This window comes from Carcharhinus amblyrhynchos, chromosome 15 (assembly GCF_965287045.1).
Source record: "Carcharhinus amblyrhynchos chromosome 15, sCarAmb.v2.hapA, whole genome shotgun sequence".
Classification (NCBI taxonomy): domain Eukaryota; kingdom Metazoa; phylum Chordata; class Chondrichthyes; order Carcharhiniformes; family Carcharhinidae; genus Carcharhinus; species Carcharhinus amblyrhynchos.
Window position 1 is genome coordinate 77,862,193 of NC_137338.1, and position 17,518 is coordinate 77,879,710.

The 17,518-nt window shown below is 50.0% G+C and overlaps 1 protein-coding gene across 1 annotated transcript; it reads right to left on the bottom strand.

The window, feature by feature from the left end:
* Positions 1-1,069: 1,069 nt before the first annotated feature.
* On the bottom strand, positions 1,070-12,656 carry atp6ap1a (ATPase H+ transporting accessory protein 1a). Its single transcript, XM_080204295.1, has 10 exons — positions 12,519-12,656; positions 9,858-9,984; positions 9,689-9,763; positions 8,429-8,622; positions 7,500-7,540; positions 6,719-6,804; positions 5,872-6,113; positions 5,184-5,234; positions 3,438-3,669; positions 1,070-2,720 (listed from the first exon to the last, which is right to left on the bottom strand). The coding sequence occupies exons 1-10, from the start codon at positions 12,617-12,619 to the stop codon at positions 2,511-2,513; spliced, it is 1,359 nt and encodes a 452-aa protein (XP_080060421.1). The 5' UTR covers positions 12,620-12,656; the 3' UTR covers positions 1,070-2,510.
* Positions 12,657-17,518: the final 4,862 nt, after the last annotated feature.

Here is a 17,518-nt window from a genome sequence, read left to right on the forward strand (position 1 = left end):
AGGAGTCATATCAAGCTTCGATACAACCAGAAGGAATGCTTTCTATAGTGCATCTGTAAAAGTTGGTGAGAGTTGTAGCTGACATGCCACATTTCCTTAACCTCCTAAAAAAGTAGAGGTGTTGGTGGGCTTAATTATAGTGTCAGCATTAGGGGGGGGGGGGCGGTGGTGTGGAAAGAGAACCAGGACAGGTTGTTGGTGACCTGGACATCTAAAAACGTGACGCTCTCAACCCTTTCTACTTCATCCCCGTTGATGTAGACAGGGGCATGGTCTCCTTTATGCTTCCTGAAGTCGATAACAATCTCCTTCATTTTATTGACGTTGAGGGAGAGATTGTCACCACACCAGATTCTCTATTCCGTCCTATCATTGTTTGAGAGAAAACTCACTACAGTGGCGTCATCAGCAAGCTTGAAAATCAAACTGGAGGGGAATTTGGCCTCACAGTCTCAGGTACATAAAGGAGTATAGTAGGGGGCTAAGAACACAGTCTTGATGGTCATTAGTGTTGAGGATGATTGTGGAGGTGACGTTGCTGCCTATCCTTACTGATTGCAGTCTGTGTGTTAGGAAATGTGGCAATGTGCAAAGGGAGGAGCCAAGGCCCAGGCCACAGCGTTTGGAGATGAGTTTCATGGGAATAATTGTGTTGAACGCTGAGCTGTAGTCAATAAACAGAGGGAGCTTTACTCTGTATCTAACTCCGTGCTGTCCCTGTCCTGGGAGTGTTTGATGGGGGACAGTGTAGAGGGAGCTTTACTCTGTATCTAACCCCGTGCTGTACCTGTCCTGGGAGTGTTTGATGGGGGACAGTGTAGAGGGAGCTTTACTCTGTATCTAACCCTGTGCTGTACCTGTCCTGGGAGTGTTTGATGGGGGACAGTGTAGAGGGAGCTTTACTCTGTATCTAACCCCGTGCTGTACCTGTCCTGAGAGTGTTTGATGGGGACAGTGTAGAGGGAGATTTAATATTTGAGCTCTTTGACACAGGGTGCATGTACTAGATCACATTTTGAGGACTGATAAGCACAGACACCGAATAAAAATTAAGCTGGTTTAGTCCGGGTGGGGGCACAAGTGATATTTACTGGTTCATTGAGTTTTACAATAATTATGAAGCCACAAGAATCCATTTACATCTCAAAAACACAGAACAAAACACAAAACCAATACTGGTCCACGCACAAGCAAAGCCAGGAACACAGCAGCTCACCATGGAGCCTGCCACTCGGAGGGAGAGTCTGCCACGTGGCACTCTGACCCCACACCCCCCTCCTCTGCTTTCCTCAATTTACAGAATATCTCTCCCAACAGACCCGCTGGAGGAGTTTACAACTTTTTATCCTCTCAAAGCTTACACTAAACCCCAACAAAAAATATACACATTCATTAAGTATCACAGCGTGTCAAGCACAATTTACTGAACCTGCATTCTCCCCCCTCCACACACCAGACAGCCAGCTGGGAGATCAGAGCCTGTGCTGCAGCACTGACTGAGGGGAAGCTGTTCAGGGGAATAGCAGGGAGCAGTTGCTCGAGACCACAGCCCTGAACAGAGTGGGAGGGTCGTTTGGGAGGAGGCAATCAGAGCAATTGAACTGAAATGTCCTTTGCATTTTGAGAGGGGGGCCAACCTTCCCATCTCAAGGCTCCTCAGTGCATTGGGTAGGTCCTGTTTCTCAGATTGATGTTGTAAGTGTCCCCCCTTTGGAAAGTGGATGTTGGGGATGGGAGGAGAGAGTGCAACCCCAGTCTTGGTCTCATCTTGAAAGGAGGGTGGTGGTTTGGAGCATTGGCACGTACCCCAGGAGGCAAACTTTGAAACCCATCACACTAACCCACAGCAGCTTCTCAATCTGATGCAGTCAGCTGCAGTCTCGGGAGTGGCAGCAGCACAGATGTCAAGGGGCTGAATGGTCTTCTGCTGATGCAAACCATCTCTGCTGGGAGGGGCAAGGGGGGCAGGAAGGCACAAGAAGTGATGTACCTCAGTGCACCCAAAGCACGTTTCCAACACCAATCCCTCACTTCGTAGGAGTGGAGGACAGGCCGAGTTCAATTGCAACATCTCAAACTCCAAGGGACAGCTAGAGCCCAATTGCAACCTCAATTTCTCCTCACCAGAACGGCACAGCAGGTTAAGCAAGTGCGATCACGCCAGTTATCCTCAGAGCAACCCATCAGGGATGGGTCTGTTAATGCATTGAAAGGGGGGAAAAAAAGTGACTGCATAATTTAAGAAAACATCACATTTTCTGTTCCCCAGTAAGAGAGACACAAAATGCAAATAAAGAGTTGAGGCAAGAATGGGGGACAATGAGTGGGATATATACAAAATTAACATGGTGGGGGGGGGGGGGCGCGCGCAGGGCACCGATTTGAGGAAAGACACAGTCATCCATGATTAAGTACAAGTTAATTTAAAGACCAACATGTGCCATAGGAGCCTGGCTGACTTGGGAAGGGAAGGGAGGATGGAAGACCTCGGGGTGAGGGGGAGATCACAATCACTCAGTCTGCGGCACGGAGATGGAGGGGCCCTTGGGGTCATCAAAGCGGTCCATGGTCTTCAGGCTGGTGATCATGTGGAGCCCATAGGTGAGGATGAAGACCATGAGGAGCGTGGTGAGGAGCCCCATCCAGATGGCTGGCGTGAAGAAGCCAGCACAGTCGCTGGCGTAGGAGAACTTCATTCCTTTGACACCAAAGCCTTGGATCTGCGGAGATGTGGTGGGGTAGCGGGGGGCAGGTGCAAGGCACGGAAGAAACAAGAGATTTATCTTTAGTTACAGCCAGTTTAGATAGCAACTTCACATTCCATCAATCATTGCGCACTACAGTGCGCAGTGATTTATATACAACAGATACCCAGGAATTACAGACTGGAATCTAATCAAGTGGTTCAAGATGGTTTATATAGAGAATAATAGATATCTGGGAGTGAGTTACAGACTGATATCTAATCGAGAGGTTCATATCAGATATCTGGGAGTGAGTTACAGACTGGAATCTAATCGAGGGGTTCGGGGTGGTTTATATATAGAATAACAGATACCCGGGAGTGAGTTACAGACTGGAATCTAATCGAGGGGTTCGGGGTGGTTTATATATAGAATAACAGATACCCGGGAGTGAGTTACAGACTGGAATCTAATCGAGGGGTTCGGGGTGGTTTATATATAGAATAACAGATACCCGGGAGTGAGTTACAGACTGGAATCTAATCGAGGGGTTCGGGGTGGTTTATATATAGAATAACAGATACCCGGGAGTGAGTTACAGACTGGAATCTAATCGAGGGGTTCGGGGTGGTTTATATATAGAATAACAGATACCCGGGAGTGAGTTACAGACTGGAATCTAATCGAGGGGTTTGGGGTGGGGGTGCTGGTGTGGATTATCCAAGGGAGGCTGGAATATATTGTTGAACATACCTGGAAGTCTGTGAAGATGACCTGCCAGTTGCGAGTGCTGGTGCCCCATGGGAGGATAGAGTTGTATTGGTAGTCCTGGGCCACCCGCTCGCAGTGGTAGGAGTAAATGGCCGGCGCATAGATCTGAGTGACGTTGAAAGCGATGCGCTCTCCGTTGGAGTAGATCTCCAATTGGTCCAGGGTGAACCAGTACTTGGCAGACACCTTATACATCTGACTGGACATTCGGAATCTGGGGGGAGAAGTGCGGAGGGTGGAGAGAGTGAAAATGCGACAGAAAGGGAAATCAGGACAAATACCAGAATGCCAAATTTCAGAGAGCAACAATTTCCACAGAGAGATCAGGGTGCCAATTGGCCAGCATGCCGGCCCCCCCCCCGATTCTCCTTGGCAATGGCGCAACCAATGCAGCAACGAGTCGAATTGCCAACCAATCAGCATCCTCTGCTTTCCAGGATGTAGTTAGAAATTGCTGCTCCCTTTGAAATTTGGCATTCTTGTCTTTGTCCAAGTGTCAAAAAACAGACACGTCTCGTTTTCTCAGCAATAGCTCTGACTGGCAGGCAACTAACTCACCTAAAAGGAACAGGAAATGCTTCCAAGAGTGAAAATACCTGGAGGCAGGGGAGGGGGAGGGGGGCACATACAGGGTCAAACCACATGCATGTGCAGAATAGGTCATTTAGGATTCCGAGCCTGTGGGGAAGCAGCTACAGTTGCAGAGGGTGCAGGAACAGAATATTCCGGACCCCACACCTTAGAAAGGGCTATACTGACCTCAGGGACAGGAGTTCAGTATGAATTTACCGGAATATTGCCCAGAGTCCAAAGGGTTAAATACGAGGAGATTAAAGACAAAGTCGGGTTTGTGTTCCCAGGAATTTAGAAAGTTCGGGGGGGATGATTTGATGGAAGTTTGAGATAATCAGATACAGTCGAGAGAGAGAGAAACTGTTTCTCGCTGGGTTGGGGAGAGTTGTGGGGCGGGGGGTCGTCTAAAAATGAGGCTGAGTTTTCTGGAGTGAAGTGAAGAAACACGTTGACATCGAGGGTAGGGAGGGGTTTGGAATTCTCTCCCAGAAACTGCAATCAATGCCGGATCAGTTAATGTTAAACCTCCAAGACTGAGAGATTTCCAATACCCAAACATATTAAAAGGACATGAGAAGTGGGTCACAACTTGGATACAATTTTATTAGATGGGGGCAATACGCTGAATGGGTCTCCTCCTGTTCCTGTGTAACAGTCTCGGGGGAAGAGGGGGGGGATGCTGGGGCTGAATGTCCTCCCTGTTCCTGTTACCCCGCAATGCATGAGCAGAAGTTCAGAGATATTTAAGGGAGTGCAGAGATCAGGCAAACCCTGAGATTGAGGGATCCAAACCAAAGTTGACAAGAGGCCAAAGTTGGGAGGAGGGGGGACACTAGCCTCTGTGCAGAGTTGGGGGGGGGGGGGGGGGGGTTGAAGGTTGTGGGGGGGGGGCATTAGTCTCTGCGCAGGGTGGGGGGGGGGGGTGCTGGAGGCAGTGGGGGAGCAGTACCCTCTGCGCAGGGTGGGGGGCTGCTGGAGGGCAGTGGGAGGGACACTAGCCTCTGCACAGCGCAGGGGGAAGGCTGGAGGACAGTGGGAGGGACTCTAGCCTCTGCACAGGGTGGGGGCTGCTGGAGGCAATAGCCTCTGCACAGGGTGGGGGTATCGATGATGCTAAAGGGATGTTTCCCTCCTGTCTCGGTCGGTGATACTTACACGATTCTCAGGGCCCCGAGAGATTCCACGTTGTTATACTCGAGAACCAGGCTGTTGGAGACAGAAAGCAAACAGCACTCAGTTAGAATATTCCAACCCAACAAATCGTCAAAACCTCTCTCCAACACTCCCACCCCACCTCTGAAAGCAGAGACCCTACCTGTGCGTGCCCTCACTGCTAAGGGCTGGGACAGGGTTTAGCTGATGAACTGCAGAAGGCAGCACAGCCACACTTATCTTGACCAGATGGGTCCGAGATTTTACAGTGGAAGTTTCGGTAGAGAGATGTCGACATTCAGTCATCAGTTACCATCTAAACACAGCCAACGCCCCAATCCCACTATCAGAAACACCAGTGTATCTCCAAAATGGCCGCTCCTCCAACCCAGACCAATTAACCACTGTCGCATCTCACCCTTGCAGAGCACCCCAACACTCTACTCCCACCCTCCCCCACTGCTCCCCACTTACTGCCCTCCCTCCCTTTCCCCTCCCCAGTCATAGCAAATTTACCCACATTCAGTGGGTTATCTCCCAATTAGATGTCAAGTGCACTGTGTAACAGGCTCCGGAAGGGGGCTGAATGGCCTCCTCCTGTTCCTGTGTAACAGGCTCCAGAAGGGGGTTGATTGGTGGTAAGGCAGGGGGAGTTCAGAAAGCCAGCAATCACAGGGTTTCTTTGACCTACTTTGCCGTGTCGTTGGAGCAGGTGGAGGTGCCAATGTTGACATCGGCGGAGTCACCGAAGGTTCGATTGGTCAAGTCCACAAGTCCAGACCCCTTGGAGAGCTGGATCCTGGCCGCCCAGAAGAGGATACACGGCCCACCGGTGGTTTGGTTGAAGGCCAGTGGAGGGTACGGTTCCTTCTCTTCCTTGGCCAGGAGCTGCCGGCTGGGACCCTGCAAGACGGTGGGACCCTCCCGGACAATCTGCGGAGAGGAACTGTCTCATTAATCAACAGGCAACAAAGGGGTAGAGTATAAAAGTCTGGAAGTCTCGTTCCAACTGTACAGAGAGTTGGTGTTTCTGCAGCTGGAGTACCGCAAACAGTTCTGATCTCCTCACCCTCACTGAAGGAGGGATCTACTCGCATCGGAGGCCGTTCAGAGAAGGTTCACTGGGCCGATTCCTGGGGTGAAGGGGGGTTTTTGTCTTATGAAAAAGTTGAGCAGGTCGGGGCCAGAGCCCATTGGAGTTTAGAAGAATGAGAGGGGGTCTTATTGAAACATCTCAGATTGAGGGGGGGGGGGTGGTTTAAACAGGGTGGATTCTGAGTACGGGGGAGGGGGATCTGGAACAGTGTCAGAATGAGGGGGTCTCTTATTGAAGAGGGAGATGAGGAGGAATTTATTTTCTGAGGGTGGTCAGTCTGTGGAATTCCTGACCCCCCCTCCCCCAACCAGACAGCAGTGGGGGCTGCTGCTCACTGAATATATTCAAGGGTGAGTTAGACAGATTTCTGATTTGGGGCGGGGGGCGGGGTGCAGGCTTGATGGGCAGAATGTGTTAATTTTAAATGTTATGGGGAGCTCACCCTTGACGGTCGTGATGCAGTGAGGATAGCGAGGAAAGGGACTGCTTCTGTCTTCAGGGTCTCCAACACTTGTCCGATAATGTTATCTGGAAAAGAGCAGAGGTACAAATTCTCACACGTCACCCACTGATTCAGATTAATACCAATCAAGTAACATTCTCCCACACAAGCGCAAGGCAATGCCCATCTCCAACAAGAGAGGATCTAACCATCTCCCCCTGGCATTCAAAGGCATTCCCATTGCTGAATCCCCCCACTATCAACATCCTGGGGGTTACCATTGAGCAGAAACTGAACTGGACCCAGCCATATAAATACTGTGGCTCCCAGAGCAGGTCAGTGGCTGGGAATCCTGCGGAGAGTAACTCACCTCCTGACTCCCCCCGCAAAGCCTGTCCACCATCTACAAGGCACAAGTCAGGAGTGTGATGGAATACTCTCCCACTCGCCCTGGATGAGCGCAGTTCCGACAACCTTCAAGAAGCTCGACACCATCCAGGACAAAGCGCCAGCACCACCCCCACCCCCAACTCACCGTTGACATTCACTCCCGCCACCACCAACAGTGGCATGGGTAGGGAAGGACTATAATTCCAGGGGAAAGGCCAGGATACTGTACACATTATCAGTACAAATCACCCTCTCATCCCATCTTCAATGATTTAGGGGCACATACCCCCAGCTCCTGTGGGAGGAGGCTGGTGGCTTGGGCAAGAACACCAACATAAAGCACAGGGGCCAAAAGGCCTGTGTCTGAGAGATTCAGCACTGAGCTACTCACCATTGCCAGAAAGAGCCTCCTTCACAGGCATCAGGATAGAACTGAGAAAAGGAACAAGAGCAAACAGTTAAAAATATACCCACAGACTGAGACCAATCCAACCACACAACTCTCCCCCTTCAACACAGATACTGCTTTGCAACTGGATCACACACTTCCATCTCCCTCACCTCCCCAGACTTCCCCCAATGTGGCACCGTCTCAGCAACAGCCCATCCACCCCTGACAGTGCGGTGCACCCTCAATGGTTTTGGCGTGATTCATTATTGTCACGTGTATTTGTATACAATGACAAGTATTGTTCCTTGCGCACTGTACAGACAAAGCATACCGTTCATAGAAAAGGAAATGACAAGAGTGCAGAACGTAGTGTTACAGTCACAGTTAGGATGTAGAAAAAGATCAACTTAATGCGAGGTAGGTCCATTCAAAAGTCTGACAGCAGCAGGGAAGAAGCTGTTCTCGAGTCGGTCAGTACGTGACCTCAGACTTTTGTCTCTTTTTCCTGACGGAAGAAGGTGGAAGAGAGAACGTCCAGGGTGCGTGGGGTCCTTAATTACGCTGGCTGCTTTGCCGAGGCAAAGGGAGGTGTAGACAGAGTCAATAGATGGGAGGCAGGTTTGCGAGAAGGATTGGGCTACATTCATGACTTTTTGTAGTTCCCTTTCGGTCTTGGGCAGAGCAGGAGCCATACCAAGCTGTGATACAACCAGAAAGAATGTTTTCTACGGTGCATCTATAGAAGATGCTGGGCTGAGCCCAATCCCCACAACCTCCCCAGCAGTGTGGCATAGCCCCAGTGCTGACCCCAAACCCAACAGTGTGGTGAGCCCTCAATGCTAGTCCCCTCATGGAAAGTGCGGCGCATCCTCAATACTGCCTCACCACACTCGACAGCACGATGCGCACTCAGTAATGGCAGTTCCTACCTGGATGTGTATGGCAGGCGGACAACAAGCAGGGAGGGCACACTGGCATTGAGACGCAGCTCACGGATGGTCAGTTGGTGGACGTACAGGGGACTCCTGCCGGTCTGTTCCTGGAGCGTTGAGAGCAGCGAGCTGGTGGCATGCCAGTCGACTGATGGCAGAACCAGCGAGGAGGGGGAGCTCTCCAATGCATTCTGCACCCGAGAGACAGAGAAAGAGAGGATGAAAATACTTCAAGTAAGTGATGTAGAGACAAATTAAATACCCCAACAAAAATTAACCACCAGTACCGTACCCCAGTGTTATACAGCAACAGACCCGTCCCCACCAGTACTGTACCCCAGTTTTATACAGTGACAGACCCGTCCCCACCAGTACTGTACCCCAGTGTTATAGTGACAGACCCGTCCCCACCAGTACTGTACCCCAGTTTTATACAGTGACAGACCCGTCCCCACCAGTACCGTACCCCAGTGTTATACAGCGACAGACCCGTCCCCACCAGTACCATACCCCAGTGTTATACAGTGACAGACCCGTCCCCACCAGTACCGTACCCCAGTTTTATACAGTGACAGACCCGTCCCCACCAGTACCGTACCCCAGTGTTATACAGTGATAGACCCGTCCCCACCAGTACTGTACCCCAGTGTTATACAGTGATAGACCCGTCCCCACCAGTACTGTACCCCAGTGTTATACAGTGATAGACCCGTCCCCACCAGTACTGTACCCCAGTGTTATACAGTGATAGACCCGTCCCCACCAGTACTGTACCCCAGTGTTATAGTGACAGACCCGTCCCCACCAGTACTGTACCCCAGTTTTATACAGTCACAGACCCGTCCCCACCAGTACTGTACCCCAGTGTTATACAGTGACAGACCCGTCCCCACCAGTACTGTACCCCAGTGTTATACAGTGATAGACCCGTTCCCACCAGTACCATACCCCAGTTTTATACAGTGACAGACCCGTCCCCACCAGTACCGTACCCCAGTTTTATACAGTGACAGACCCGTCCCCACTAGTACTGTACCCCAGTTTTATACACTGACAGACACATCTACAACTGTATCCCAGTGTTTCACACCACAATATAATTTGGGACTGTTGTCACGTTCCAACAGTTGTAAGTGCGTCAGCAAGACATTTCCAGATTACTATCGGCCACATGTGTCACTTTCAGGAACGTGGGGGAACCAGGAGTGGGCATTCAGGACTGGGAAGGGGTAAAACAGAGATTGAAGAAGCTGGTACCTGCAGGTTAGGGAAGGCGTTTTCCTGTTTGCTGCCGTACGCATCTCCATACACAGTGAAATCATCAACACTGAGCTGGGAACAGAAGAAGGAAATCAGTCAGCAGTCCAAAATGGAGCTGGCAGTTTGAAATCTCTGCAGGCTGGCTCAGGTCTGCCAGCTACCTTACCTTATCCTGCAGGAAAAGGACCACGGTCTTGGGCCCTTTGTCCAGAGCTGGGTTCAGGTAGGAGGAGAGCTGTGCAGCAGAGAGGATGTGACCTTCATTCGGAGCATCCTGAACACGCCAGAGGGAGCTGGGAACAAGCACACGCGAGAGAAAGAGTTGAGACAAACACGCAACACACATCATTGCTACAGGCCTGTGAGACATTATTCCAAAGTACAGCGTTACCGCAATTAAAATACCGCAGGAAACTACAAAAGGTCGTGAATGTAGCCCAATCCATCACGCAAACCAGCCTCCCATCGATTCTGTCTACACTTTCCGCTGCCTTGGCAAAGCAGCCAGCATAAGACCCCACACACTCCAGACATAGAAATCATAGAAACCCTACAGTACAGAAAGAGGCCGTTCGGCCCATCGAGTCTGCACAGACCACAATTCCACCCAAGCCTTACCCCCATATCCCTATATATTTACCCACTAATCCCTCTAACCTACGCATCACAGGACACTAAAGGCAATTTTTTTTTTAAAAACAAGGCCAATCAACCTAACCCACACATCTTTGGGTTGTGGGAGGAAACCAATGCAGATACAAGGAGAACTTGCAAACTCCAGACAGTGACCCAAGGTGGGAATTGAACCCAGGTCGCTGGAGCTGTGAAGCAGCAGTGCTAACCACTGTGCCACCCCATTCTCTCTTCCATCAAAAAAAATGCAAAAGTCTGAGGTCACATACCAATCAACTCAAGAACAGCTACTTCCCTGCCTCCGTCAGACTTTTGAATGGACCTATCTCGCATTAAGTTAATCTTTCTCTACACACTAGCTATAACTGTAACACTACATTCTGCTCCCTCTCCTTTCCTTCTCTATGAATGGCATGCTTTGTCTGCCTAGCATACAAGAAATAATTCTTTTCACTGTATGTTAATACATGTGACAATAGTAAATCAAATTAAGTTTTCACACATAGATGGAAGGTACCCAGCTCTACCACACCCTCAACCCCACTTCACTGTCCTAAAATTATCCATCAGCACTCTGACAATGCTTAGCACTGCTGCCACACAGCACTGGCGGCCCAGGTTTGATTCCTGGCTTGGGTCATCTTCTGTGTGGAGTTTGCATGTTTGCCCCGTGTCTGCATGGGTTTCCTCCAGTTTCCTCCCACAGTCCAAGGATGTGAGGGTTAGGTGGTTTGGCCATGCTAAATTGCCCCTTAGTGTCAGGGGGACTAACAGATAAATCCATGGGGTTACAGGGATAGGGCATGGGTGGGATTATAGCTCAATGCCTCCTTCTGCATTATAGGAATTCTACGATTCTATGTAACATCCAGAATTGGACAAGCAGCAATTTCCCTGGAAATATCAGGAAGACAGAAGCCATTATTTCAGGCTTCTGTCCAAAACTCTGTGTCCGTAGCAACCGAACCTGGTTACAGTGTCCAATTTACACTCCTGTGAAGTACCGTGGGGGACATTTGATGAGGTTAAAAGGTGCTATTGCCATAAGTTTGCTGGACACACCACAAATACAAGGAACTGAGGCCAGGGATCGAACAGCCTATTGAGGAAGTGAAACACATTTGACAGCTGCAAAAGCCTCAGAAGAAAAAGTACAGGATTAGGCAACCAAGAAGTCAATGCTAGACTTAACACAGACTGTCTTGCTCTCACATACACACACATCACAGGAACGAACAGCTCAGCATCAGTCAGACAGCACCTACACTGAAGCTCAGCTTGAGGATATTTCAGATCCATTTGCAGGTGTGTCATGGGGCAGCACCGTGGTTAGCACTGCCATCTCACAGCACCAGGGACACAGGTTTGATTCCCAGCTTGGGTCACTGACTGTGTGGAGTCTGCACATTCACCCCATGTCTGTGTTCCAGTTTCCTCCCACAGTACAAAGATATGCCGGTTAGGTGGATTGGCCATGATAAATTGTCCCTTAACGTCAGGGAGATTAGCAGGGTAAATGCACAGGGTTACGGGGACAGGGCCTGGTTGGGATTGTGGTCAGTGCAGACTCAATGGGCCTCTGCCCGTTGAAGTGGTGGAGGCTGCCTCACTAAATATTTTTAAGACGCGGGTTGATGGGTTTTTGATAGGAGAGGGGATTAAGGGTTATGGGGAGAAGGCGGGAAAGTGGAACTGAGCAGCGACAGATCAGCCATGATCTTGTTGAATGGCGGGGCAGGCTCGAGGGGCTGGATGGCCTACTCCTGCTCCTATTTCTTATGTTCTTATGTTCAAAGTGCCTCCTGCTGCACTGTAGAAATTCTATGATTCTGTGTCATTGGCAGCTTTCCCCAAATGAAGAACTGCGAGCAACACAATTTAACAGGGAAGAGAGGCAGGGTGGAGAGAATTTTAATCCTCTACTGTACTTGGCCTGGGAGTGTTTGATGGGGACAGTGTAGAGGGAGCTTTACTCTGTATCTAACCCCGTGCTGTACCTGTCCTGGGAGTGTTTGATGGGGACAGTGTAGAGGGAGCTTTACTCTGTATCTAACCCCGTGCTGTACCTGTCCTGGGAGTGTTTGATGGGGACAGTGTAGAGGGAGCTTTACTCTGTATCTAACCCTGTGCTGTACCTGTCCTGGGAGGACAGTGTAGAGGGAATTTTACTCTGTACCTGATGCTCTCCACTCACCTCTGGGTGGACCAGGCCAACACAGGGACCTGGTCTGTGCCTCTCCCCCGACCCAGCACTGCCCACAGAGCGGCCGCCACCAAACAAGCACCCGCCGCCATTTTGTCAACTCCTCGCCTCCGCCGGCACCGCCACTGCGCATGCTCCTGTCACACCAACCCTGTCAATCAGGCGAGACCCCACTTGCCTATTGGTCAACCTCCCCGGAGTCCCGCCTATACCACTCCCGCCGACTCTTCCCAATCACATGACGACCACCTGAGCTGCTCCCACCTCCGATTGGTGGATAGATCTGTCACTCAAATCTCTACCGCCCCACTGGGAAGTCCATTGTGAATACCGCCCAATCTGCTTCGACAGGCCAATGGAATCCGGCGGGCCTCGCTGTCTGTCCCACCCCTGGCCGTCGGCAACCTCCTAATCACGTGAGGGACCCGTGACACTCCTCTTCTTTCATTGGCCAGGGAGGGATGTCATTCACTTCCCTTTCCCCCACGTGATGCACTCTGGACAGTCCTCGCCTCTTGATTGGTTGAACACCCTGACCCCGCCCCTTACCATGTAGGTGTTTTATCGGGCACCACCCCTCCGCCCGCGTCGGAACAACACGTCAAATGCGTGTTGCCGTGGTGACGACGGGCGTCCCCACGTTCATTGCTCGCCTGCCTCTGATTGGTGGGACCGGCTTCCACCTCTTTCCCGCCCCATCGGCAGCATGTGACGTAATGCTGTTGGCCAGCTGCCTCTCCGATTGGTCCACCACGCCCCGAAACCCCACCCACTGGGCGGTGCCAGAGTCTGTCTGCGCCGCGGGTTCGATTCCCGCTCCCGACCCAAAAAACAAATTCCAGTTTAAAAAAATTGACGTTCATATAGCGCCTTTCACCAACACTGGAGCCCTCTCGTACAATTCCCCAGCCAATCGAGTGTTTTCGCACTTGGAAACGTCACATCTAATGAGGCCACAAGTGCTAGGAAATGGGATTAGAATGGATCGGTAGTTGATGCAGTCACAACGGGCTGAAGGGCCTGTTTTGTGCTGGAAAAGCACGGTGAACATGCATAGAATTCCTATAATGTAGGAGGAGGACTTTCGGCCCATCAGGTCTGCACCAACTGTCCGAAAGAGCATCCCACCCAGGCCCAATCCCACCCCAACCTATATCCATACCCTGCACATTTACCGTGTTGTGGTTAGCCATGATATTGATTTGGCACAGCAGACACTATGGGCTGAATTGCCTCCTTCTGCTCCTACATCTAACGGTCCTGAAGCCTTGGCAATACTTCCCCAGGCTTTTGAGCTGCTTGCTGTTCTCAGTCCACATCTTTGCTGTACAGAAGAGTGTGAGCATCTACTGCGGCCAAATTGAATTTGTAACTGCCCAGATGACCAACAACCTGTCCTGGTTCCCCCCCACCATGCCGACAGTATAATTAAGAAAACCCACCAATATCTCTACTTTCTCAGGACACTAAGGAAATTTGGCATGTCAGTTACGACTCTCACCAACTTTTACAGATGCACCATAAAAAGCATTCTTTCTGGTTGTGTCATAGCTTTCCCCATGTGGCTCCTACTCTGCCCAAGACCACAAGGAACTACAAAAAATTGTGAATGTATCCCAATCCATCACGCAAACCAGCCTCCTGTCCGTTGACTCTGTCTACACTTCCCGCTGCCTCAGCAAAGCGGCCAGCATAACTAAGGACCCGATGCACTCCGGACATTCTCTCTTCTACCTTCTTCCTTTGGGAAGAAGGACACAAAAGTCTGAGGTCATGCACCAACCGACTCAAGAACACTTCTTTCCTACTGCCATCAGGCTTTTGAATGGACCTATCTTGCATTAAGTTGATCTTTCTCTACCTCCTACCCGTGACTGTAACACAACATTCTGCACTCTCTCCTTCTCTACGAACGGTATGTTTTGTCTGTATAGCACACAAGAAACAATACTTTTCACTGTATGTTAATACATGTGACAATAATAAATCAAATCAAAATCAAATGACTGTGAATTTGGGTCAATCGGAGGTCCTGGTATTCAAAGGCTCTCTCCCTCTGGGGGCCGGCCAATGGCTACAAGCCCACATCCAAGGAGGCTGTTGAACCTGCTCGCAGCGGTTGGTGAAGCTCTGGAATTATCTGTCCAAAGGATGGTGGAGGCTAGGTCATTAGGAGTCTTTAAAGTGAAGATGGAGAAACATTCAAGGAATAGATGGAATGGACAGGAAAAGAGCTGAGGTCGGCGCAGACCAGCCACGATCATATCGAATGGCGAGACAGGTTTTTGGCACTAGCGCCTTCTTCTTGCGTCGAGGGTGGAGCTCCTCTCCTATGTTTCCCAGCGAGACAACAGTGTATTTGACGATTCATGCCTTCATTCCATCCTGGAGACCGGAGCCAGTGGGGCTTTCTTGTGGAAGGGAACAATACCTGAATTTCTCCTAGCGCCTTTACTGCATTGAAACAGCCCCAAGGCTCTTGACAGGAGCATCAATCAGACAGAATTTAACATAGAGCCTCATAAGTGAGATATTAGGGACAGGCAACCAAAAGCTTCTTTTTGTGTGCAGGTTCATTGGGAGGGTCAGTGCCGCACTGCGGGAGGGTGAGTACCGAGGCAGTGCCGCACTGCGGGAGGGTGAGTACCGAGGCAGTGCCGCACTGCGGGAGGGTGAGTACCGAGGCAGTGCCGCACTGCGGGAGGGTGAGTGCTTTCAGTGAGGTACGTCACGGCCTTCTGGACTCAAAAATTTTGGTTTGGACTCTCTGCTTCGGAATTGCCCCCCACCCATTTGGACAGAGCAGCTGAGGGTGATGGTTCCGCAGCCGTTCACACCACCTCCGTCCCCATCTTTTGCTCACCCTGTCAGCATCTCCTATTGTCTTGTCAATGTCACCTCCTTCCCTTGTTTAAGCTCTCCTGCTCTCCAACCTCCATCACACCTTCCCTCCTGCCCTTTCAGCTGCTGGGCCTGTTGCACCATCGGGCCTGCTCCATTCTGATTAGGGAGGGGGGTGTCAATCTGGAACATTTCGCTCGCTCCCCTAACAGATGTTAACGGACCCGTTGAGAGTTTCCTGCCCTTTGCCTCCCTTATCTTGTACATTAATTTGCCGCCATGGATTGCATGTGTGGGGGGTTGGACAGTGAGGTGAGGGCAGGATTCAGCTCCAGTGTGATGACATCTGCAGTCAAATTGCCCACTAGCCAGAACCCTACATGAAGAATGGCTGCACGATGCCCCAGCACCCATTGAAGGTGTGATCTCTCATATAGGCCTTCAAGGGAGAGCAAAACCCATTACACAGGAACAGGAGGAGGCCATTCAGCTCCTCTCAAGCCTGTTACATAGGAACAGGGAAAGGGCCATTCAGCCCCTCTCGAGGCTGTTACACAGGAACAGGACGAGGCCATTCAGCCCCTCAAGCATATTTCTCCATTCAACTAAACCAGGGCTGATCTTTATCTTCACAATTACCCGCTTTGGTTCCATAACTCTTAATTTCACCCCCCCCCCCCCCCCCATACCCAACAAAAAAGATAATTCCAGACTTCCAGTCCTCTTTGTGTGGGGAAGTGCTTCTTGACATCCCCTCCAAATGGCCCGACCCCCATCTTAAGTTTCCTCCTGCCTTGTTCCGGAGAGCACCCCCCGCAACTAGAGGGAACTGTTTCTCTCTGATCAACCCAATCAAATTTAGAATCAAAAAGGTTTTTAGACAGTAGGCATAAAGACACAGACAGAATTACTCGCAAAGAGTAAAATGGTTCTTAAAACAAGATTGTAAGTTAATGGGAGAATAGGTCACACACTTGTGAATGCAGAAAGAGAATTAAACAAGTAATTATGATTTAAAACCTATATACTGATATTTTCAATGTGTTTTAAGTATTGTACACTTCAACCAAAGGCAAGTTACTACAAGGTGTGATGGCGAAGGCAAATAGTTCAGAACCAAAGTCCTGGGAACCCTGTAGATAGCAAAATTCATATCAGAAAATTTCTTCTTCAGGAATATTATGAATAAGCGTATTCAACGTCCAGAGTCAGGATGGAAATGTACCCGGAGGCGAGATCACATGCCTGATCCAGTTTGGCAATGATCCAGTGGGAACATTCACTTTGACCCCTAGCATAAGCACCTAGGGTAACTGGCACAGGGCAAGTGATCTTAGCCAAGATGGGAGTTAGCATCCGAATTTCAAGGACAAATGAGATATCATTATGCTGGATAGTGCGATGCAATTGGCTGAGGTACATGACAGGGATTATTGTTGATGTGTGTATATTAACAATGATTGATTTTAAGCTAATGTAAGTCTTTAATGATTGATAAGAAAACCTATAATTGTTCTGTTTACAATTGTAAAGGTCAGATCTATTCAGAGAGGTCAATCTACTTCACCCAAGAGCTGACTTGACCCTCTGATAATCTCCTAGTAGTTGCTGATTTAATAAAACTACATCTTCGGTTCAGAAACACTGGCTTTGTGAGTCTTGTATTGTCTGAGTTTCTTGACAGTACTGGTCATCTCAGTATACCAACAAAACATCCTAAACCACGCCCCCCCCCCCACCCCCCCCCCCAATCAAACTGACCCCCTCAACCTTCGACACTCGAGAGAAGACAAGCCTGGTTTGTGTGACCTGCCCTCAGAATTTAACCCTTTCAGCACCAGCATGGTTCTGGGGAAAACTGCTTTGCAGTCTCTCCGCTGCCTACCTCCCCACACCCACCGCCATCCCCCTGCCCTCACTCCTTCCCAAGGTGTGGGGACCAGAACTGAACACAAGTCACCTCCACAGCACACAAGATGGCAGTGTCTTTTTATCGAAAATATATTGAATTTTTGTTTAAAAAGCTCGTGATTGAAGATGAAGCTGCTTCACTGGGACAGTAGGTCTAAGCAGACTTTCAGGGACAGGAACCCCCCCACTCTCTTGCATTTTCAGCAGTCTGTTTTCAAGTGAGATTTTGTGTCACAGTT

Coding starts and splice junctions, on each gene's coding strand:
- atp6ap1a (XM_080204295.1), bottom strand. CDS start 12,619: ATGGCGGCGGGTGCTTGTTTGGTGGCGGCCGCTCTGTGGGCAGTGCTG. Junction 6,805..7,499: donor GGAGGCTCTTTCTGGCAATG/GTGAGTAGCTCA, acceptor GCTCTTTTCCAG/ATAACATTATCGGACAAGTG. Junction 6,114..6,718: donor CTGCATCACGACCGTCAAGG/GTGAGCTCCCCA, acceptor TCCTCTCCGCAG/ATTGTCCGGGAGGGTCCCAC.